The sequence below is a fragment of the Lissotriton vulgaris genome, chromosome 3_1 (genome assembly GCF_964263255.1).
Source record: "Lissotriton vulgaris chromosome 3_1, aLisVul1.2, whole genome shotgun sequence".
Lineage (NCBI taxonomy): Eukaryota > Metazoa > Chordata > Amphibia > Caudata > Salamandridae > Lissotriton > Lissotriton vulgaris.
This window is the reverse complement of record NC_141689.1, coordinates 2,103,613,830-2,103,638,489: the sequence shown is the minus strand read 5'-3', so window position 1 is coordinate 2,103,638,489 and position 24,660 is coordinate 2,103,613,830. Positions and strand designations below refer to the sequence as shown.

Below are 24,660 nucleotides of genomic sequence, written 5' to 3'. Positions count from 1 at the left end.
AAACCAAGACTTTTGAATACAATGATCATACCATCACCTTGCAGGAACACACAAATTGCAACACTGCAAACGTAATCTACGCCATTCAATGCCCGTGCAACAAACTTTATGTGGGCCAAACTCGACAAAAGGTTAAGACAAGAATACTACAACACTGTAGTAGGATTTGGTGCAAGACAGCAGGAGCCCCACTCGTGGAACATTTCAGTGCTGTCTCACACACCCCTGAATCCATCAAATGGATAGTACTAGAGAAAGTGTCCCTTGGACAACGTGGAGGAGACTTATCTCAAGTCTTAAATCCCTCACTTTTCGAGATTGCGTCTTTAGGGCTCATCCAGGCACGAAACCTTGCCATTAAATCACTGCTTATATTTTTAACACAATCACGGCCGCCGAGCCGTTACCGAGTACTTTTACCCTTAATCCGGCTAAACGCTATGCACTTTAAGTCCCGGTTAGAGGCTATTCCAACTGCACGGACACACACATGGACTCTGCTAGTCCCGTCTGGGTATTTACAAACGTATGCCGGCATAAATTCACCGCCCGCATCTTTGTAACATCAGGCACTCTGCACTTTCAAAAATCTTGCACGCAAGGCGTTTTTCCTGGCAAAGAATCGTCGCCTTTTTTAAACTTATTCACGAGCCTTCACCGCTCATCATGCTCCGCGTGCCTCCCTGCCAGTATTTATTGAACCATCTTACAAACGGGTTAACTGTGTCAGTCCCATCTGGGCATGTATTTACACACAGATGCCGGCCTAATTCTCTGCCCGTACCAGGCACCCTGTAATGCATTTACGTACAGATGCCGGCATAAATTCACCGCTCGCATTTTTGTAACATCAGACACCCTGCACCTTTATAGATCTTGCACGCAACGCGCTTCTCCTGGTAATTAATCACCGCCGATTTATTCAGTTTTCCACATCTTTCCATCATTTGGAACTTCCTTACTTACCTGACACAAGATAGGTCTCACTGACAACCAGTTCTCTAACCTGCTGCATTTGTTACACAGCGCAACTTTTCTAACCTGAGTGCCTCGAGTTCACTCTGACTTAGTTGATATCCCTTCTTCCCGCAGACTCTTTCCCGGATTAACCAGAGATTGATTCTCCATGTTGTTTGCTAAACCTATGAGAGTAAACCACCCTTTGGACTTTCCTAAAGTTTTGGGAAATCCTCCCTTGGCATGTACTTTCACCCATCATATCTTTCCCTTTTAGTAAGCTCGGAGCACCGTGACAGCCCACCTAGGATCCAACATTGTTCAGCTTTCCTTTTACACAAGTAGGTACCAGTCATAACCACCTACTAAACATTTTTCACCACATCCAAGCATAGTAGCATCAGAGACTGAATCTTTATCTGTCACTTATAGGTGCTCTACTGTCCTGATGAAGACCCCGCTGTGAGGCTACCACTCACCCTCCTCTCCACTGGGGTTGAAACGTAGACCGTCCTACTTAACTACTACATGCTCATTGAACTAAATGTATCAAATGCAAATGTACCTATGAGCAATGTATATATAGGAAACAACTGACCCAATATAGGCTGTGAAGGTCTATTTGCCTATATTGTGCATTGTATTCCTTGTCACAAACACCTTTACCTTGTCCCTCACTTGTCAATTCACTACCACTGCCCTTAATTCCCTTTGCTTCCTACACCTATGAGCACTAGAAATAAGTAATGCATAATAACCCAGTAATGCTTTGAATGACAATCGCATTTTATGCTGGTAATATATGGAAATAATATTTCCACTTTTTGAACTTACTTCTAATGTGGGTGATTTGTCTTGCTCTACATACATTTCTATTTATTTGTATCTAATGTTCTGGCTACTCCGACCAACCTTTTAAATGTACTGCTCCCAAACAGCAGCAACAACCTCCAGAGGTCCAAAACTGGAACATGCACCTCTTGGCAGGTGAGAACCTACAGCATCAGAGTTCAAGGGAGCTGGGGATGAAGTCTTTGTGTCCCTGAGAATTCAGAACAGGAGGCTAGCACACACAGGCCCTTGCAGATCTCCTTCAAGCAGGGTACACAGCAAAGTCCTTCTCCTTTCTTTGTCAGAAACCGCATCTGCAGGCCAACCCCACACAGCACACATCAACGGAGCAGAACTTCTCCTCAGTCTCTCGAGCTCTTCTCCTTGGTAAAGGGTCCTTTTGAATTTCCAGGATGATATAAGGTTCTGGGGTTTGGGCCCCAATATTTATACAGCAAAATCCTTTGTTCTCTAGTGGTAGAGAATCCCTGTACTCAGTCAAAACCAGTGCACCTCTCTGGTGTAGCTTCCAAGCAGGAGGTGGAGACTGCATTGTGGAAGGTAGACCAGGCCCATTCAGGTGAAAGGAAATTTCCTCCCCGTCCTCTGAATGCAGCCCAGGTCTATTCAGCCCAGCCCTAACTCAACCAGACTCTCTGGAGCCACCACACATCCCCAGCCCCTGTCACTCCAAAGGCAGGCAGTCCATACACATTCTAGCAGAGGCACACTGGATGGCTAAGAATGAAAATACCTACTTTCTAAAAGTGGTATGGTATGCTCAAACACAGAATGTAAAAGTCACTCTTACTAAAAGAAGCATTTTAACATTCAGAGTTCAGGCATACTAAACTTTATTTTCCTACCTTGTTCCCAGGAGTAGTTATGCTTATAAGATGTTATAAACAATCTCCCCATTCTGTCCTATGGGAACAGATAGCCTTGCAATAGTGAAAAACAAAATTGGCAGTATTTAATTACCAGGACATGCCACACACACCAGGGCATGTCCTAACTTTCACATACACTGCGCCCTGCCCACAGGGGTACCTTGGGCCTACCCAGTGCTTTAAATGGGGAAAACAGTGCAGGTGCTCATTAAAATGTGGCGAGTGGGTGGGGCTAAAGGCAAGACATGCCGATATACTAGTTGCGGGTTAGGCAACACAAGGGTACCTCGTTAAGCGAACCTGGGGTTGTAATGTATATACAAAGAACAATGGTTCAGGGATGGCCTAATTAGGTCCAAAGATACAAAGAAAAAGTTATTTTATCTAGCTATTGAATAAATTAGGGAGCACAGTATGTAGGGCAACATGTATACTTTTAATCATTATGATTGAAAGTTGGCTTTACACAGGTACGTTGAGGTGCTCACATGAGTGAAAAAAGTGCGTAACGTGACTAAGTGAGAGTGAAGATACACAAAATATCACAAACACAACACGAAATCCACAAAGATATATACAATGGGGGGATTTTCAGGGGGGGAGGGGTTCGAATGCGTTTCGATCTTTACTTAGTCAAGATTATCATCAGGACAGGGTGAGCAGTCTGAAATAATTAAGGGAGCAGGTAAATGAAGAGGAGGAGTGTCTGGCGCACTCTATGTAGGTCCAGTCTCTTCGAAGCCTGGTTAATGTAGCACTCTGGTATGGAAGGATTTTCAACTCAGTTGGAGTAGAGGGTCCTCTACATTAATTAATGGTTCCAGGTGAGTATTTAGAGGTCATAGTTTGAGTATACTTGGAGGAGGATATACATATTATACATATTTAAAGAGGGTTTTGGAGAATTGTTCAAGTCGGGTCCAATACAGTCTCTGATTCACGTCTGGGATCGGGATTAAATCACTGTGTTCCGGGCCGGGGATAGCTTTCCTGCTCCACGCGGCGGTCGCGCTGAATGCTGTTGCTGCATTAGAGCTGGTGGGGCCCTGCAGTAAATATAGGGTGCCTGAAAGCGCTTTGGGTGGAATATATATGAGAATAAAGATTTAGGCACAGGTTTTAGAGAGAAATAGAGTAGTTGCTGAGCTGCACAAAATTGAAGATTTAAACGGACATAGTTTTAATGCACAGAAATGAGGTGGAAGACATACTTTTAAGGAGAAATGGATTATCTGCAGCACAGCCCAAAATTGAGGCAGTTTAAAAAGCCACATATTGTGGTGTTGTGCTCTAGTGTTTGAGCGACGTCACAAGGGGATGCCGGGAACGTGGCGTCGGCCATCTTAAATGCTGAACGCCCGAGTTAGTGAAAGGTGTTCTTCCGGCGCTCAGGATAATAAAGCACGTAGTTAAATCTGACTGCGGCTCCGTGTATTCTTTGAACATGCCGCAGCCTCTTACAAATTGGTGACAAGGCTCGGCCAGGTGCCGCCGCAGACCAGAGCACGGCGGCGCACCTCGTGACCCACAGCGCACCAGCAGCCCAACCCAGAGCGCGGCAGAAGAGGCAACCAGGCCCCGTAGGGGCACCGAAGGGTACGCAGTTTGAGCGTACCAGCGCAGTGGCCCTCTATCGTCTCAGGTCCCACCTGTTCCAGGTGGAGAGAAGGACTGAGGCCCAGGCCACGGCAGCAAGTAGGACAGCACACGCCGTTACACACCGGGAGGGGAGTACTGAGCACGCACCATCAGGCGAACAGCAACTGCCCCACCGGCAGGAGGGCAAGTTCGCCCACAGAACAGACCAGTGCCAGGGGAGCGTGAGGAAGGAGACTGATATGCCCACACAACTGAGTGCCCAGCTACACACCTCAGTGCACGCGCGAACACTGCACAGAAGGGGGGGGTAAAGACCTCAAGCCGGCAACGGTCACCACACCCACAGGTGGGCGCAGAACGCTGGCGCACCAACGCTCAGCTCACGAAGGGGATAACAACCCTTCGCCCACGCAGGCGTCAGAGCCCGGAGAGAGGCAAGCCCCAGGGAGCCCGCCAGGAGCAGCAGACCAACCAACCCCACAGTTATGCAACGCCGCCAAAATGTGCGTGCAGGCTTACACCCTAACCAATCTACTCCCCTTCTTACCCACAATGGGCGATCCCGCAATGCCATGGGAAGATTGGAAGCGCTATTTCCTAAATTACTTATCAGCACTAGAAGAAGAAGGGGAAGGGGCCTTCTCCAGCTCAAGAAGGAAGAAAATCCTCCTACACAACTTGGGTCAGAAGGCATCAGAGTATACCACAACCTCGTAAAGAAGGCCAGACCCCCAGAAGACAATAATGAATTCCAACATGCATTGGAAGACCTGGACTCCCATTATCACCTGGTAGTATGCACCGCAATCGATAGGTGCAACTTCTACCAACGGAAATAAAGCGGTGGAGAATCAATCGATGAGTACGTAGCCGCACTACAAGAACTAGCTGTGACGTGCAAGTTCGGCGCACTACATGACAAACTCATCAGAGACCAGATCATAATGCATACAGTAAACACGGCTATCCAAGAAAAGTTATGGGTCAACCGGGATGCTCCCCTCAAGGAAGTTGTAGCGCTCATGAAGAAAGCGGATCTATCTAAAAGGTGCGCTGACGCTGCTAAAAGAGAAAGCATCAACAAGACCCCGGTGTGTAGAATTTCGGACAGGAACAAGCAAGAAGTGACGCAGCAACAAACGCCGCAGGGAGCGAGGTACTAAAAGAAATACCCATCCAAGTTCTCGAAACCCCAAACACCGCAAAGGGACAGCAGAAATACCTGCTACAGATGTGGCTGCCAGACACACGCAGGCAGCGATAAAGGATGCCCAGCCTTCAGAGCCAAATGCTCGAACTGCGGAATAATGGGACACTATGAAAAAGTATGCTGACGCAAGCCCAGGAAAGCAGAAGTGAAGTACATCACACAGGAATCGGACAGGGACGAGGAGGTCGCCGAAGAGGAAGGAGAAGATGAAGTTTTGTGCATAGATGATCAGGTACTAGGAATAGACTGCACAAGATCCAGGAAGCCCTCACTACAAATGTCGATTGGAGGTGTACAGGTGACCATGGTCGCTGATTCCAGCACCCCGTGCACAATAATCCAATGCAATGTATGGGAGAGAGACTTTGAACCCAAAGTAGGCACTCACCTGGCTTCCCCAGACATACATCCGGTTACGTTCACAGGTGAACCCATATTGCCCACTGATGTTCGAGTTCAAAGGGCGAACAGCTGAAGGAAAATTGTATGTCGCAGAGAAAGGACCTTCAGTACTAGAGTGGATGGACAAAGGAGTTCTCGGCATGCAACTGAACCCGGGAGGCACGAACCAAGTGCTCATGACAGACACAGTCCAAACTTACGAGACAAATGCATGGAAGGAGGAATTTCCGGAAGTCTTCAAAGGCGCGATAGGCCGTCTGATGAAATTCACCAAAAAAATCTGCCTCAAGGCTGAAGCAAAGCCAGTAAGTCACAAAGTCCGCAATATCCCTTTCAGGAGCAGAGGCAGTACAGGAAGAACTACATCATCTGGAAAGAAACGGAGTTATTGAGGCTATTGAAAGTGCGGAGTGGCTAGCACCATTGGTAGCCGTGCAGAAACCAAATGGCAAGATAAGCATCTGTGTGGACTTGAGGGAACTGAACAAAAATATAGTGGTAGACAAATTCCCACTACACCGGATAAACGAAATGTTAGCAAGGACAAAGGAGGTCAAATGGTTCTCTACAGTGGATCTTACTTCTGCATACCACCAAATTGCCCTACACCCCTCCTGCAATCATCTCACATCATTCATCACGCCGTTTGGGTGCTACAAGTTCCTGAGGATGCCATTTGGCTTAGCGTCTGTATTTCAGAAACTCATGCACCGGTTGTTCCAGAAGATAGAAGGAGTGCAATACTTTCAGGACGACATCCTCATCATAGGGAAATCCAAACTTGATCACGACGCAAAACTAAAGGCGGTCCTGACTGTTTTAGCGCAAAATGGACTCAAAGCAGAGTGGGAAAAATGCTAATTTTGAGTGAGAATAGTGACATTCTTGGGCCACGAATTTAACGAAAGGGGCATAGAACCAAAACGAGCAAATGTAGCAGCCATCAAAGAAGTGCCCACGCCAAGGCAGAAAGAAGATGTCCGATCATTCCTAGGGATGGCAGAATTTTACAGCAAATTTTTACCTCACTTCGTGTCCAAGACGCACCACCTGCGACAACTCCTGAAAGAGAAGAATGCCTTCAAATGGTCGGACAAAGAGCAAACGGAATTTGATCTCTTGAAGCTAGACATCTGCGCAGCAGTTCCTCTCAATGGGTTTGATCGGGCAGCACTGACTATTCTGACCACCGACAAGGGGCTAGGCGAGGTGCTAACACAGAGATCCCAGGAGGGTGAAGTCACCACAATCAGTTTCGCATCACGGTCACTAGCACCAAACGAAGAGAAATTCAGCGTGATCGAGAAGGAGATGTTGGCAGCAGTATGGGCCATGGAGCGGTTCAGACAGTTCATATGGGGCTCGAAATTCTTGCTCCGCACGGATCACAAACCGCTGGTGAGAGTCCTGACATCCTGCGGACACGCACATGGGATACCCCGCATAGCGAAGATGACCCTGAGACTACTTGATTACGTATATGAAGTGAAGTACCTTCCCGGCACTAGAAACAAGGTTGCAGATTTCCTAAGCAGAGCATCCGCAATGGAACCTGCGGCGGACCAAGAGCCAACGGAGTGGGAAGAGTACATGGTCGCGCTCACAGAAGACCACGAAGCCGCAATAAGCGGTCAAGAATGGGAGAAGGCCTACGCAAGTGATGAGACACTTAGTGCAGTAATGAAATAAGTGACACATGGGTGGCCCGACAAGAAGCACCTGGACAGCAGTTTGAGGAAGTTTTGGGAAGTCAGAGAGGAATTATCCATAGGAGACAACCCAGTTTTCCTACTAAGAGGAGATAAAGTGGTCCCCCCACAGCCTTTGATAAATCACCTCCTTACCATTTTGCACGAGGGCCACCTAGTAATAGTAAAAACCAAAGCAAGAGTGAAGCAGGCGTATTGGTGGCCTGCCATAGACAGTCAAGTGGAAAAACATGTCAGGATGTGTGAACAGTGCAACAACGCAGATAAAGCACAGGTCATGCTATGACCACCACAAGGGAGATTTGCTTGTCCTTCTAGTCTATGGGAAGAACTGTCAGTAGACATCCCGGGCCCCATACTAGATACTAATGGGAAACCCAAATATGCGATTGTACTAGTGGACAGATACTCCAAGTGGCCGGAAGTGGATGTGTGTGAAGTGGCCGATACAGAAGCGGTGCAGTCCTTCCTCACCTCCACATTCTTCAGATAAGGAATCCCAAAAATCGTGACCTGTGAAAATGGACCAGAATTCATATCGGCTAGGTGGAAAGCCTTCATGGAACGCAACAGGATAGAAGTTAAGCACACCCCAGTGTACCACCCAGCAGGGAATGGACTAGCAGAGAGGTTCAATCGAGTAATCATGGGTTCGGTACAGGCAGCAATATGCGCCGGAAAAGACTGGGAGAAGGAACTCAAACGAATGATCTGGGCCTATCGCATCACCCCGGCGAACACTGGATACAGTCCGTTCAAGATCTTACGTGGGCGTGACCCCTTCACGAGAGACAATCTAGCATGGAAACAACTCACTATCCAAAGCAAGTGGTCCCGGGCTGTGGTGCGTCGCAATCTCGACAAAGTGCAGGCCTTATACACTGAATATTACAACAAACAACACAATGTCAAGGAAGTCACCCTGAAAAAGGGCGAGTGGGTATGGGTGAAACAGGCTGTATTAAAGAAGAAGGGAGACAGTAAGTTTAGTCCACCGTTACAAGTAGTGGAACCATACGCCAGGTTAGTCTTACTTAGTGATGGAAAAATATGGTCACAGGACAGGATGGCAAGGTGTAACCGGATCATGAAGTGGGAAAACCCTGCAGGAATGGTCCCAACTACACCGGAAGGAAACAGTTCACCTGAAACAACACAGACACCTGAAGGAGCAGCGAAAGTCCAACCACGACTAGACAAGGAGATGAAGACTTGGACACCCAGGATGGGAGGTATAGCGTGGATGAACCCAGTCAGTCTATACCGCAGAGCCCGGGTATTAGTGGAAGTTAAAAGTTGCTGCAGATCGACACAACATTGGACAGAAGTCTCCCAGTGAGTAACCAGCAAGCGGGCATTGTCCTGACACACTCACGCACACGCTTGGGTAGACTGGTCAAGTTGCCGAAGAGATTTGAAGACTACGACATGAAGGTCAAGACTTTTTGTATCCTAACCTTGCTTGCCCCCCCTACCTGTCCTCGTCCCCCCATTTGCAAAGGGGGGAGACATGTGGCGTTGCGCTCTAGTGTTTGAGCGATGTCACCAGGGGATGCCGGGAACGTGGCGTCGGCCATCTTAGATGCTGAACGCCCGAGTTAGTGAAAGGTGTACTCCCGGCGCTCGGGATGATAAAGCTCATAGTTAAATCTGACTGCGGCTCTGTGTATTCTTTGAACACGCCGCGGCCTCTTACACAGATGTGTCCAAAATGTTTATGTAGCTTAGTAGCAGCCTTGCCTATGACTGGACTGCTTGTCTGGAAAAACTATAGGTGTCTGTTTTCAGGCTAGTGTACGCTTTAATCAGACACACTCTGTAAGCGCAGAGAAGAGGAGCAGCCTACAAACACAAGCAGTCACTCGAACTACTTTAATATTCTGTGCCACTTGCTTGGTACTTTAAAAGGAAGTGCAGAACTGTAAAACAAAGTCACAAACTGCTTTAATAGTTTGTGCCGTTTGTTTGGTGCTGTAAAATGAAGAGCCGAATTTCAAAAAAATTAAGGCAACAACAAAGACATCTTAAGCGACCCTTGACCCTGCTTGCAGGCCAGGTCGCTCCCACGCCACACAGCACCACCAGTGTGTCTGTGCCTTCCCCCGTGCTGCCGATTCTGTCGCGAGTTCGCAGCTGCTGTCCCCTGTGCCCCTGCCGCCTGGTTTGCGCTATAACTGTATTTTGTTGCTGTGAGAAGTTGGCCCGATATGCAACGTTCGCTATTCTAGCGACAGCTATGTATCGTTCCAACGACCCTTATGGTGTTTGGTTGTAAGTCAACCTATAGACCAGCTATCCTAGTAGCGTGGATACGAGCAGTCTAAGGCTAAAGACTCGAGAGGGCGTGTTAAGCCAGCTGTTTACCACACATGTACCCCTTGAACACCCAGTGAAAGGACACCACACAAGTGTTATGAAAATAAACAGGATATTTATTAAGAATCACAACAGCCCTGTACTCTTTATGAGGACAGGGTACTAAGCACAAACCAAATCTCTTTAGCAAATACTTCAAGTGCACAATTAACAAGTGTCCGAGGACACGGAAAGGTTAAGGTCTCGGGCGGACCCGATAAGGCAAGTCGGAAGCGAGGGACTCGGGACCCTAGAGTAAGGAGGCTATGCAGGCACCGAAATGCCGAGTTACCTAGCCACGAGGGCTGCGGCTGCACAAGTCTTACAGGCGTCGGGGTCTTCGCTGACGAGCCAGGAGCCGGAAGAAAGGAGTTGCTGGCCGGCGACCAGTGCTGAATAGTTCGTAGAGATCCAAGCCTGGATCGGAGATTGATGAAACCTGAAAGCAGAGGGGACCAAGTTCGTACTACTAGCCAGTAGTCAGAGGGTACCAGGAAGGCACCGGTTGGCCGTCACCTCGACTAGGTGAGTGGGCGACGCTAGGCTCTGCAGTCTCACGGACCAGGAGGCGTTGTCGGCGACCACGGTGGAGGTGCGAGCTGTCCCACGAAGGATGATGCTGTCGGCGTCGCTGGGCCCAGGATGGGGCAACAAGCCTTGGCAGATCTCAGGGCCACGGGGTGGGCCTAAGATGGCGTCTTGAGTGGACCAGGAGGGTCCGGGGTGCTTCTCGCAAAGATGGAAGCAAGGGCCAGTCTGGAGCAACCAGACCAGCAGTGATGATTCTCGGATGTCGTCACAGAAGGGCACAAGCCAGCGGCGAGTGACCAGACAACGTGCTGAGCAGCGAGCAGAAGGGCCCCACGCAGATCGTGGAGATGCTGGGAGACTGCACTTCGGTGCTAGAGCGGCTCAGGGTCGGGGCTTCTCGGACCCCAGAGCACTCACCAGAGAGTTACCTCGATGGTCGTGCTGGTTTTTAAGAGCGTGCAGGTTCTGATGATGGCCGGTCCCTCGAGGTCTCGTCGCACCCACAGATCACAGCTGAGCTGATGACGTGGGTAGAGGTCAGAGGTGCCAGGGAAGCCGGTTCTCGTCGAGCTGGGCCGTCGGATCCTTGAGGAAGGACTTGCAGCAAACCGCAGAGTTCTTAGTTGGTGCCCGCTGATGCAGGGTGACTACTCCTTAGCCACAAGGGAGAAATCTTGAGAAGAGTCTTGAAGTCCTTTCGTAGAAAGTATTCTTGATTCAAAGATGATCTAATTTGGAAGGGTCCCCGCTCCGGTCTTTATCCTAAAGAAAGGGGTGGGTACATGACTAGGTCCTGCCCTAAGGGTGGGACCAGGAAGGGGGGTAGTTACGCCCCTCTCCCCGGCCGGGCTTTCCCCAGGCCAGGGCTGTCGCCCCTGGAACTGGTTCTAACCGGCAGATGCGTAGTGAGCACCGGGGTGCCACTCCGCAGTCACCTTCTCGCCAAAGCCCTACCTACCCAGAATACACAAACCCTGTCTGGGACGGTGCGAACAGCGCCCTCGACAGGAAACCCTTTGTCCAAGTGCTCCTCGCTGGAAGGACTCCCAGCAGCAGGAGGTCAGACTTGTGTCTGTGGTGGCAGCATCCATTTTGTGGAGCTGAGGCTTCAGTTGACTTTAACCGGGGTTCACAGTTACGTACATGTCGTGTCCCTCTAGAAGGGTGGGATGCTAACCTCATCGCCAGAATTGGTAAGAGGGCAGCACCCCGATTCGTATGACACCTTACTCGACATGTTTTGATAACGCGATACCGGAGTTACCGATATGGTACGCGTTATCATGGAACAGCTATTGGGTCTTGATTCCGCAAGCTGCAGCCGGGCTCGGCTCGGGCCTAAACCTATCTCACACGAGCCCACGCACTCTGCCTTCAGGATTGTTAAGGCCTGCCATAGGAGTGACTGATAGGAACTCGGGTGTCCATTGTATGGTTAGATATAGAGCTACTATACCTAAAGCGAAGGGTGGTTACACGTCTTCGCCCCAGCTGTCGTGCAGCCAGTTGTGTCAAATTTACGAGGCCAGCCAGGGGTGGCATAATACATGCTGCAGCCCATGGCGGCCCTGGGTACACCTATGCCCTGAGTTACAGGGTCTGATAAGGTGGCCCAGTACCAATTGGTAAATGCACCTAGGGTACATATCGTAATTTAGAAAGAGAACAGCCAGGCTGTGGGTCTGATTAGCAGGCCCACAGCCAGAGAAAGTCGTAAACCAGTGAAACAAAAGCAAAAAATCTGGGTGATCATAGGATTGCAGACCCTACTCTCCTACATGACCCCCCCCCCCAAACGTCGGAACACTAAGCTAACCTTGACCAGGTGAGTCTTCTTGTTCTAAGTGGAAATATCTGGAGAGCCCATCGGCATTGCCATGATCAGTACCAGGTCTGTGTTCCACTGTAAAGTCCATCCCCTGTAGGGAAATGGACCACCTAAGCAGTTTGGGGTTTTCACCCTTCATCTGATTTAGCCACAAGAGGGGCTTATGGTCGGTCTGAATCTTGAAGTGAGTGCCAAACAAGTATGGCCTCAGCTTCTTCAGGGCCCAAACCACAGCAAAGGCCTCCCTCTCAATAGCTGACCAATTCTTCTCTCTAGGGGTCAGCCTTCTACTTATAAAAGCAATGGGCTGGTCTTGACCATCAAAATTCAGTTGAGAAAGAACAGCTCCCACACCCAACTCAGAAGCATCTGTTTGGACAATGAATGGTTTGGAGTAGTCCGGACTCTTGAGGATAGGCGCCGTGCACATGGCCTGCTTTAGGTCATCGAATGCTTTTTGACAGCTCGCTGTCCACTGAACCTTTTTTGGCATTTTCTTGCTTGTCAGTTCGTTTAATGGTGTCACGATGGAACCATAGTTCCTGACAAACTTCCGGTAGTATCCAGTCAGGCCCAAGAAAGCTCGAACCTGAGTCTGGGTGGTTGGAGGAGCCCAGTCCCTGATTGACTGTATCTTGCTCTCCAGTGGTTGAACCTGGCCTCCACCTACAAGGTGGCCCAGGTATACAACCTGTGTCTGCCCTATCTGGCACTTGGTGGCCTTGATAGTGAGACCTGCTGCTTGCAGTGCCTCTAACGTCTTCCGCAGGTGGACCAGGTGATCCTCCCAGGTGGAGCTAAAGACAGCGATATCGTCAAGATACGCCGCGCAGAAGTCATCCAGCCCAGTAAGGACTTGATTCACCAACCGTTGGAAGGTGGCAGGTGCATTTTTCAGACCAAAGGGCATCACCACGAACTGATAATGCCCACCAGGGGTTGAAAATGCGGTTTTAGGCTTGGCGTCCTCAGCTAACCTGATTTGCCAATACCCAGCTGTCAGGTCAAACGTACTTAGGTAGTTGGCCGAAGCCAATCTATCGATAAGCTCGTCTGCCCTTGGTATTGGGTGGGCGTCAGTCTTAGTGACTGCATTGAGACCCCTGTAGTCTACGCAAAACCTCATCTCTCTCTTACCACCCTGGGTGTGAGGTTTCGGCACTAGAACTACGGGACTAGCCCAAGGGCTATCCGAGGGTTCAATGACTCCCAGTTCCAACATTTTCTGCACTTCACTCTTGATGCAGTCTCTAACGTGATCAGGCTGCCGGTAGATTTTACTCTTCACGGGCAAGCTGTCACCAGTGTCAACCTCATGGGTACACCAATCGGTCTGGCTGGGTGTTAGAGAAAACATATGTCTGAACGACTGAAGAACCTGTTTACAGTCGCTCTGTTGATGTTCGGAGAGGCTGCCACAAAAGACAACACCATCTACCGATCCATCGTCAGGATTCTGAGTGAGCAGGTCGGGGAGAGGGTCACTCTCCTCCTCCTGTCCCTCATCTAGGGCCATGAGCAAACTCATGTCCTTCCTGTCGACATATGCTTTTAGCCTGTTGACATGAAGCACCCTGTGGGGGCTCCGGGGAGTTCCCAGGTCGACCAGGTAGGTGACCTTTCCCTTTTTCTCAAGGATGGTGTAGGGCCCGGACCATTTGTCCTTGAGTGCTGCTGGGGCCACTGGCTCCAACACCCACACCTTCTGTCCGGGCTGGTAAACAGTCAAGACAGCCTTTTGGTCATGCCAAGCTTTTTGGAGTTCTTGGCTGGCCTTAAGGTTTTCAGATGCCTTTTCCATGTATTCAGCCATCCGCGAGCGGAGGCCAAGCACATAGTCCACTATGTTGGTTGCAGGCTTTTTGAGAGGTCTCTCCCATCCTTCCTTCACCAAACACAGGGGTCCCCTTACAGGATGCCCGTACAAAAGTTCAAAAGGGCTGTAGCCAACCCCCTTCTGTGGGACTTCTCTGTAGGCGAACAAGAGGCAGGGGATCAGGACGTCCCATCTACGCCGAAGCTTTTCCGGTAGTCCATGAATCATCCCTTTTAGGGTCCTGTTGAATCTCTCAACAAGCCCATTGCATTGTGGGTGATAGGGTGTAGTGAACTTGTAGTTAACACCACATTCCTTCCACATAGCAGTTAAGTAGCTCGACATAAAGTTTGCACCTCTGTCGGAGACGACCTCCTTAGGGAAGCCCACTCTGGAGAACACTCCAACTAGGGCTCTTGCCACAACAGGTGCTGTAGTGGTCCTAAGGGGAATAGCTTCAGGATACCTGGTGGCATGATCCACTACCACCAGTATAAACTTGTGCCCTGATGCTGTAGGTGGTTCCATGGGACCGACGATGTCGATCCCCACCCGTTCAAAGGGTACCCCCACCACAGGCAGTGGTATAAGGGGGGCCTTTGTCGTGCCACCTGACTTACCACTGGCTTGGCAAGTGACACAGGAGCGGCAAAACTCCTTGGTATCTTCGTTCATGTGTGGCCAGTGAAAGTGTGAGACAAGCCTGTCCCACGTTTTCGTCTGGCCCAAGTGACCTGCTAAGGGAATCTCGTGGGCCAAGGTAAGTAGGAAACCACGCTGAGACAAGGGTACAACCAGCCTCCTGGTCATGCCAGGCTTGGGGTCTCTTGACTCAGTGTACAGGAGTCCATCTTCCCAGTATACCTTGTGGGTACCTGTGGCGTTCCCAGCAGCCTCAGCAGCAGCCTGCTGTCTGAGGGGTTCAAGAGAAGGGCAGTCTAACTGGTCCTTCCCCAGGTCTTCCCTTGAGGGTCCCCCTGAACCCAAGAATTCAACTTGATCAAGTTCGAATTCCCTAGGCTCAGTTTCCCGCAATTCCTGTAGGTCAGCCTCCTCTGAGACTTGATCCTCGACCTGGGGCAAGGGGGAAGGCGCAGCCTTAACCCTACTGCTCTTTTTCTTGGGAGGTGTCTGGTCCGTTGTTCCAGGCTCCAGCACCTGTTCAGTGGGGCATTTCCTGACCTGTGACCTAGTCACAGCGAACACATGTGCTGGCAAACCTAACATTTCCATGTGAGTCCGGTGCTCCACTTCTGACCATTGTGACGACTCCAAATCATTGCCCAACAAACAATCCACTGGGAGGTCTGGACTAACTACAACCTTCTTTTGGCCAGTTACCCCTCCCCAGGAGAAAGCTACAATTGCCATACTGTGATTGGTAGTGACATTGCTTGCATTGGTCACCAGGAATTCTGTACCTGGCATGATCTGTCCAGGGTCCACAAAGTTAGGCGTCACCATGGTGACGCTGGCACAAGTGTCCCTATAGGCCTGAGCCATCTTTCCATTTATGAAAGGCGTCTGTCGGTATTTGCCCAAAGAATTGGGGCTTACGTCAGGGGACACGTCCACGTCCCCTGTACTGACAAGGACAGCCTGAGTGAGTGTGCCAACTAAGTTGTCACGCCCCTCAGAACCCAGGGTTAACCCTACTAAACCCTTGGGAGGCGCACTACCACTGCTGACTGTACTAGGGGGCACAGGTGCCTTAGGGGCTGCAGTGGCAGGAGTCTGCCCTCCTCCTTTCTTGGTGCACTCACTAAACCAGTGAGATTTACTTTTACAGTACTGGCACCATCTTTTGGATTGGCCTTCTTTCTTCTTTTGGGGAGCCTGACCCCCACCCTCTTTGGGTTGTTGGGGACCTGTCGAAGACTTCTGGTCATTTTGTTCCCCCTTAGAATCTTTACCCTTCTGGTCTGCTTTCTTCTGACCGCCTTGATTCTGGCCCTGGTTCTGTTTAACTCTCGTACGAACCCATCTGTCTGCCTTCTTTCCCAATTCTTGGGGAGAGGTCAGATCCGAGTCGACAAGATGCTGATGCAACAACTGGTTCTGACAATTGTTTAAAATTTGTTCTCTCATCATCAAATTATACAATCCTTCGTAATCAGTAACCTTACTGCCCAGCAACCAGCCCTCAAAAGCCTTAGTGGCACAATCGACAAAATCAGACCAATCTTGAGACTGCGTTTTCTGGGTATCCCTGAACAGCACCCTGTACTGCTCAGTGGTTAGGCCGAACCCTTCAACGAGTGTATTTTTCAAGACTTGGTAATCGTTCGCATCCTCCACCCTTGTGGTGAGGAGCTTGTCTCTTCCTTTTCCTTCAAAGGAGAGCCACAAGATAGCTGCCCACTGACTCTGGGGAACGCCCTGCACAGTGCAGGCCCTCTCCAAAGCAGTAATCCATTTGTGGATGTCGTCCCCTTGTTTAAAGGGGGGCACTATCTTCCCAAGGTGTTTCGTATCGAAACTCTTTTCCCTATTGCTAGGTACATTGCTGCCACCAGTGGGGACTACCCCACTTAACTGTTGCTCTCTTGCAAAGGCAAGCCTCTCTTTGGCCAGGGCAAGTTCTTCCCTTTCGATCCTTAGATTAGCTGCCCTTTCCTTAGCTTCGTACACTCTCCTCTGAGGGGACGTCATCCCTCTCTGAGACGAGTTGTGAGAGCCATTGGTTTGAAGGGATCTGCCAGAGCCTCTTGACAGAGATCTGGCTCGTCCGTTCCCAATGTTAAGCTGACCTGATAGTGGCCCCAGGGGTCCCCCAGTACCGCTATCATGTTTGCTTAAGTTGGACCTGCTTAGTCTGACGACTTCTACCTGTCCCTTATCTGCCTCATCCCCAGAGAGATCCTCATCCTCATCCTCCTCCACATCCTTGTTCTCGGTTGCGAGGTGAATGAGGTCAGGATCGTCTCGGGTTCCCTCGAGGGGAGGCATGTCTCCTTCTGGATTAGAATGGCTAAGAAGCTTCTCAGCCTTTCTGGCATCATAAGTCTCGAGGAGACCAATCAGAAAGGAGGTGGTGGGGTTAGCCCCTTGCTTAATCTTCCTAGAGGTACATACTTGTCGTAACTCATGGAAGTTAAGCGCAGTATATCTTGAAGGGATGACCTGTGGAGGGTCAACTGACACAAGGGGAGACTCAGAGTTTCCTCCTTTGTCCGACATACTGCTTCTAGTGTGGTGTAAGTGATGCACCTACCTACACTATGTGTTTCCCTACTGTTCCCTTGCTAAGAGTTGCAGCCAAGGTGTGCTAAGCCTTGAGGAGCTACAACAGCTGGTTCAGTAGAACTCAGAGTATTCTAAGCTTTAGTTATATGTACTAACAGTACTTATGCGATCTTTCAACAAGATATTCTTAGGATACGTGTGGTAAAACAACAGCAAGCTCAAATCCCAACCGCTGCTCACCAATGTGAGAAGTTGGCCCGATATGCAACGTTCGCTATTCTAGCGACCGCTATGTATCGTTCCAACGACCCTTATGGTGTTTGGTTGTAAGTCAACCTATAGACCAGCTATCCTAGTAGCGTGGATACGAGCAGTCTAAGGCTAAAGACTCGAGAGGGCGTGTTAAGCCAGCTGTTTACCACACATGTACCCCTTGAACACCCAGTGAAAGGACACCACACAAGTGTTATGAAAATAAACAGGATATTTATTAAGAATCACAACAGCCCTGTACTCTTTATGAGGACAGGGTACTAAGCACAAACCAAATCTCTTTAGCAAATACTTCAAGTGCACAATTAACAAGTGTCCGAGGACACGGAAAGGTTAAGGTCTCGGGCGGACCCGATAAGGCAAGTCGGAAGCGAGGGACTCAGGACCCTAGAGTAAGGAGGCTATGCAGGCACCGAAATGCCGAGTTACCTAGCCACGAGGGCTGCGGCTGCACAAGTCTTACAGGCGTCGGGGTCTTCGCTGACGAGCCAGGAGCCGGAAGAAAGGAGTTGCTGGCCGGCGACCAGTGCTGAATAGTTCGTAGAGATCCAAGCCTGGATCGGAGATTGTTGAAACCTGAAAGCAGAGGGGACCAAGTTCGTACTACTAGCCAGTAGTCAGAGGGTACCAGGAAGGCACCGGTTGGCCGTCACCTCGACTAGGTGAGTGGGCGACGCTAGGCTCTGCAGTCTCACGGACCAGGAGGCGTTGTCGGCGACCACGGTGGAGGTGCGAGCTGTCCCACGAAGGATGATGCTGTCGGCGTCGCTGGGCCCAGGATGGGGCAACAAGCCTTGGCAGATCTCAGGGCCACGGGGTGGGCCTAAGATGGCGTCTTGAGTGGACCAGGAGGGTCCGGGGTGCTTCTCGCAAAGATGGAAGCAAGGGCCAGTCTGGAGCAACCAGACCAGCAGTGATGATTCTCGGATGTCGTCACAGAAGGGCACAAGCCAGCGGCGAGTGACCAGACAACGTGTGAAGCAGCGAGCAGAAGGGCCCCACGCAGATCGTGGAGATGCTGGGAGACTGCACTTCGGTGCTAGAGCGGCTCAGGGTCGGGGCTTCTCGGACCCCAGAGCACTCACCAGAGAGTTACCTCGATGGTCGTGCTGGTTTTTAAGAGCGTGCAGGTTCTGATGATGGCCGGTCCCTCGAGGTCTCGTCGCACCCACAGATCACAGCTGAGCTGATGACGTGGGTAGAGGTCAGAGGTGCCAGGGAAGCCGGTTCTCGTCGAGCTGGGCCGTCGGATCCTTGAGGAAGGACTTGCAGCAAACCGCAGAGTTCTTAGTTGGTGCCCGCTGATGCAGGGTGACTACTCCTTAGCCACAAGGGAGAAATCTTGAGAAGAGTCTTGAAGTCCTTTCGTAGAAAGTATTCTTGATTCAAAGATGATCTAATTTGGAAGGGTCCCCGCTCCGGTCTTTATCCTAAAGAAAGGGGTGGGTACATGACTAGGTCCTGCCCTAAGGGTGGGACCAGGAAGGGGGGTAGTTACGCCCCTCTCCCCGGCCGGGCTTTCCCCAGGCCAGGGCTGTCGCCCCTGGAACTGGTTCTAACCGGCAGATGCGTAGTGAGCACCGGGGTGCCACTCCGCAGTCACCTTCTCGCCAAAGCCCTACCTACCAGGAATACACAAACCCTGTCTGGGACGGTGCGAACAGCGCCCTCGACAGGAAACCCTTTGTCCAAGTGCTCCTCGCTGGAAGGACTCCCAGCAGCAGGAGGTCAGACTTGTGTCTGTGGTGGCAGCATCCATTTTGTGGAGCTGAGGCTTCAGTTGACTTTAACCGGGGTTCACAGTTACGTACATGTCGTGTCCCTCTAGAAGGGTGGGATGCTAACCTCATCGCCAGAATTGGTGAGAGGGCAGCACCCCGATTCGTATGACACCTTACTCGACATGTTTTGATAACGCGATACCGGAGTTACCGATATGGTACGCGTTATCATGGAACAGCTATTGGGTCTTGATTCCGCAAGCTGCAGCCGGGCTCGGCTCGGGCCTGAACCTAGCTCACACGAGCCCACGCACTCTGCCTTCAGGATTGTTAAGGCCTGCCATAGGAGTGACTGATAGGAACTCGGGTGTCCATTGTATGGTTAGATATAGAGCTACTATACCTAAAGCGAAGGGTGGTTACACGTCTTCGCCCCAGCTGTCGTGCAGCCAGTTGTGTCAAATTTACGAGGCCAGCCAGGGGTGGCATAATACATGCTGCAGCCCATGGCGGCCCTGGGTACACCTATGCCCTGAGTTACAGGGTCTGATAAGGTGGCCCAGTACCAATTGGTAAATGCACCTAGGGTACATATCGTAATTTAGAAAGAGAACAGCCAGGCTGTGGGTCTGATTAGCAGGCCCACAGCCAGAGAAAGTCGTAAACCAGTGAAACAAAAGCAAAAAATCTGGGTGATCATAGGATTGCAGACCCTACTCTCCTACAGTTGCCATAACTGTACCGTAACTGTACTGTGCCTCTGTACCGCTCTGCCCCTTCGTGTTTTGTTTATTTATCGTGCTCTCATCGCCGTTCTGCTCTCCCCCCCTTTTTTCTTCTGTATCCCAGCCGTCCCGTTTCCGCCGCTGCTCCCCTGCGGCCCAGCCCCCTCGCTATCCCATTTGCCACCACGCTCCCGCCTCCAAGCTGCTCCCCCCTCCCTCCTCGCACTAAATTGCGGCCGCTGGCATGCCGGAGGCACACCAGAGGCAAGCCCGTCTGCGCCTGGACCGCGCCCAGTGCCAGAACCCCTGGACCCCGTGAACGCCACACCACCACACTCCGATACGACGCCACCACCCTCCTCGCACTCAACGCCGGCCGAAACCACACCTGCTTCCGGGCCGCCCCGAAACGGACCCACGGACCCTTCTCCTGCCGCACCTGCAGCTTCACCTGCAACAGAACCACCAAACCTCCAAGGACTGGACCCAACCACCTCCGCTGCATACTCCTCAACACCCCCTCCGCACGCAAACATGCTGTTGAGCTCTGGGATCTGATCGACACCTCCGCCCCAGATGTGGCCTTCCTGACCAAGACCTGGTGGAACAACTCCTCGGCGCCCGACATCGCCATAGCCATAGCCATCCCGGATGGCTACAAGATCACCCGCAGGGATCGCGCCAACGGAACCAGAGGAGGAATAGCCATCGTTCACAAGTCCACCCTTAAGGTCTCCACCCATGCAGACGACACCCTCAACACTGCCGAACACCTGCACTTCCGGATCCATACCAATCCAAACACCACCCTCAGAGGAACACTCATCTACAGACCCCCCGGACCCCAGGCTCAGATCAGCGACTCCATCGCCAACCTCGCCAGCACCCACACACTCGCCTCCACGGACTACATCCTCCTCGGGGACCTGAACTTCCACGTCGAGAACAACAACGACGCCAACTCCGCCACCCTGATTGACAACCTCACCAGCCTCGGCCTCAGACAGCTCATCACCGCACCCACCCACGCCGCCGGCCACACGCTGGACCCCGTCTTCTCCACAGGCTCCCACGTCACCTTCAACCACACCACCAAACTCCACAGGACCGACCACCGCTGCATCCATTTCACCTTCAAGAAACCAACCACGCACCACCGCACAGCTGCCTCGCCGCTGCTGGAGCAAAGTCACCGAAGACCAGCTGATCACCACCCTCGCCCAGAACCCACCCACTGACCCCACCAACCCAGACGCCGCAGCCCGCAATCTCAGACAGTGGATCGACGACTGCGCAAACACCCTCTCCCGCTCAAAAAACCCTCCAACAGCCACACCAGCAAGAGAGCAACCTGGTTCACCAACGAGCTCCAGACCTCCAAACACGCATGCCGGAAACTGGAGAAGATATGGCTCCACGAACGCACACCGGACAACCACATAGCCCACAAGGATGCCACCCGCAGACATCACCCCCTCATCAGATTAGCCAAGAGATCCTCCTTCAAAGACCGCTTGGATAACAACGCACACGACAGCAAAGAGCTCTTCAACATCGTAAAGGAACTCTCCAACCCCAGCACCAACGACATACCGCCCTTACAATAACTGTGCGACTCTCTAGCCATCTTCTTCCACGGCAAGATCGCCGACATCCACGACAACTTCAACACCACGACCGCCCCGACCACACCAGACTCCACCTCCCATGTCAACACCGGCAGCTCCAACTTCCTGAACTCCTGGTCCAACGTCAATGGCGACGAGACATGCAAGGTCATGAACTCCATGCACCTAGGATCGCCGTCAGACCCATGCCCATACCACATATTCAATAAAGCAGACGCAGACATCACACCCCAACTACGGAAGGTCATCAACATCTCCTTCGAAACAGCGACATTCCCGAAAAGCTGGAAGCAGGACGAAATCAACGCCCTCCTCAAGAAGCCCAAAGCGGACCCCAAGAACTTCCGGCCCATCTCTCTGCTCCCGTTCCCGGCAAAGGTCATCGAGAAAATCTTCAACATGCAACTGGCCCGCCACCTGCAAGACAACAACATCCTGGACCCGCCCCAGTCTGGATTCAGACACAACCATAGCACTGAGACAGCCCTCATTGCCATCACAGACGACATCAGGCGCCAACTAGACAACGGCGAAACATCAGCCCTCATCCTCCTGGACCTGTCGGCCGCCTTCGACACGGTCTGCCATCCCACTCTAAAGACACTCCTCCCAGAAGCCGGAATCCAAGAGAAGGCCCTTGACTGGACCACGTCCTTCCTCTCCGGCAGTACCCAGAGCGTCCGCCTCCCACCCTCCGATCCGAAGCCTCCGACATTATCTGCTGCGTCCCCCAGGGCTCATCCCTCAGCCCCGACGCTGTTCAACATCTACATGGCTCCCCTCACACAAGTGGCCCGCCACCAAAACCTCAACATCATCTCCTACGCGGACGACACCCAGCTCATCCTCTCCCTCACCAAGGACTCACACACCGCCAAAACCAACCTCCACGAGGGAATGAAGGCCGTCGCAGACTGGATGAGGAGCAGCCGTCTGAAGCTGAACTCGGACAAGACAGAGGTCCTCATCTTCGGACCCACCCACTCAGCCTGGGACGACTCCTGGTGGCCGACCACACTGGGAACAGCACCAACACCCACCGACCATGCACGCAACCTAGGATTCATCCTCGACTCCTCCCTCTCCATGTCCAAGCAGGTCAATGCCCTCTCCTCCTCCTGCCACAACACCCTCTGCATGCTCCGCAAGATCCACAGGTGGATCCCGACCGAAACAAGAACGGTGACACAGGCCCTCTTCAGCAGCAGACTGGACTACGGCAACGCACTCTACGCAGGAATCCAGCCAAACACCTACAACGACTGCAATGCATCCAAAACGCCTACGCCCGACTGATCGTCAACGTCCCCCGCCGCAGCCCCATCACCCCCCCACCTGAGAGACCTACACTGGCTCCCTGTCGACAAGAGGATCGCCTTCAAGTTCCTCACCCAAGTACACAAAGCACTCCACAACGCCGGACCAGCCTATCTGAACAGCTGACTCAGCTTCCACACCCCCCCGCCAGCCTCGCTCTCGCCGCTGTCCCCCGCATCCAACGTATGACATAGGGCGGCAGATCCTTCTCCTACCTCGCGCCGCCAAGACCTGGAATACCCTCCCTACCCACATACGGCAGACCCAAGACCTACTCGCCTTCAGACAACTCCTCAAGACCTGGATCTTCTAACTGTAGCAGCACCCCCCCTCAGCGCCTTGAGACCCTCACGGGTAAGTAGCGAACTTTACAAGTACTTTGATTGATTGATCGATTGAAGTACGGAAATTAACTCTAAGGTGCAGCATGGAAGTGGAAAAGAGGATTAGACAAAGTGGGGGCGGGGAGTACCCTCAATCACAGCATGAGTAGCGGATGCTCGGGAGAAATAAAAGGAAGTGACTTGAGACATATAGTGACCAATTAGGAGGCAGCTAAAAAGAATGACAATCAACCCATCAGTGGTAATGGTAAAAAGTCATTTTACAGTATACAATACTCCTCGCAGCAACAGCGCACAAAAATGTGGAGGCTGACCTTAAAACACCTTTTGAATGGAAACTCTGAATGGTGCCACAGGTGACCGGATATTGTCTATACTGGGATAGTTTGCCATTATTGTGTTTCTAACTGCCTGCCCGTCTCACCTACATTTATATATGTTTTTGGGGCAATGCGTTGTTACTAAGGCCAAATTCATCTGGAATGACAAGACTGCGTTGCATTACAACGAAGGTGAACAATTTCGCAAAAGAAAATCTGTGATAAAGGGAAAAAAAGTAAACTGGAATGAGTCAACTATTAAATTTGTGAGAGGGCGGAGCCAGGCATCTCCAGCACGGCGAGTTTGGAGAGGAAAAAGGGAGAGAGAAGCTGGTTGTTGTGGGGGCCACGCCACGGGTAAACGCCGCCTCGCTCGCAGATCGCCTGGTTCGAACCGCTGTTAAAATGCTGTAATTTACGTGGCAAAAGAGCCCAGCGAAACTCCCTTTTAGGAGGGAGCCACAACATAAAAGTTTTAATTTCAAATGCTCTCGCAGCACACGTACACTTTGCATCCGATACAGTCAGTTTCGCTGCTTATTGCTTGCTCTGGCTTAATCGTGCTACAAATGAGGGGAGCCCAGCATTCGTCAGGGAAATCCTTCTTGTCAGGAAATAGATACGTTCTTAACTCACCGGTTTGTTTGGTTGTGGAGGAGAGGCAGGCGGCTGTGCTTGATCCGGAGCTGCTTCGGACGCCATTTCGTCAGACTGTGTACAGCGCTGAGGCTATCGCGTGCCTAGGACGACTACAGCTCCTGTCTTTGGCTCTGTGCTGGACGTGAAGTAGAGACTCGGTTTTGCTTCAAGTCAACAGACGTTGATTGGCTGATGAAATATTTACAGAAACACAGTAACACCCACCGTTATTGAAAAAAAGATAGCTAATCTAAACTTTCTGCACCGTGCAGCTTTACAACTGCTGAGAGTTTGTGTTAGGCAAACACATTTAACCCCTTAATACTTAAGATTTTTCATCACTGCCTGAAGGCTGCAGTCTAGATAGGCGCTTTACCTG

At 51.3% G+C, this 24,660-nt stretch overlaps 1 protein-coding gene across 1 annotated transcript in view; it reads right to left on the bottom strand.

Annotated features, from left to right (window-relative positions):
• Positions 1-24,454, bottom strand: part of OCIAD2 (OCIA domain containing 2) — a 95,176-nt gene extending 70,722 nt beyond the window's left edge. Inside the window, exon 1 of the mRNA XM_086962660.1 lies at positions 24,279-24,454. Within this exon, the coding sequence (XP_086818786.1) occupies positions 24,279-24,344 (66 nt within the window). The 5' untranslated portion in view covers positions 24,345-24,454. The remainder of the gene's footprint in view (positions 1-24,278) is intronic.
• Positions 24,455-24,660: the final 206 nt, after the last annotated feature.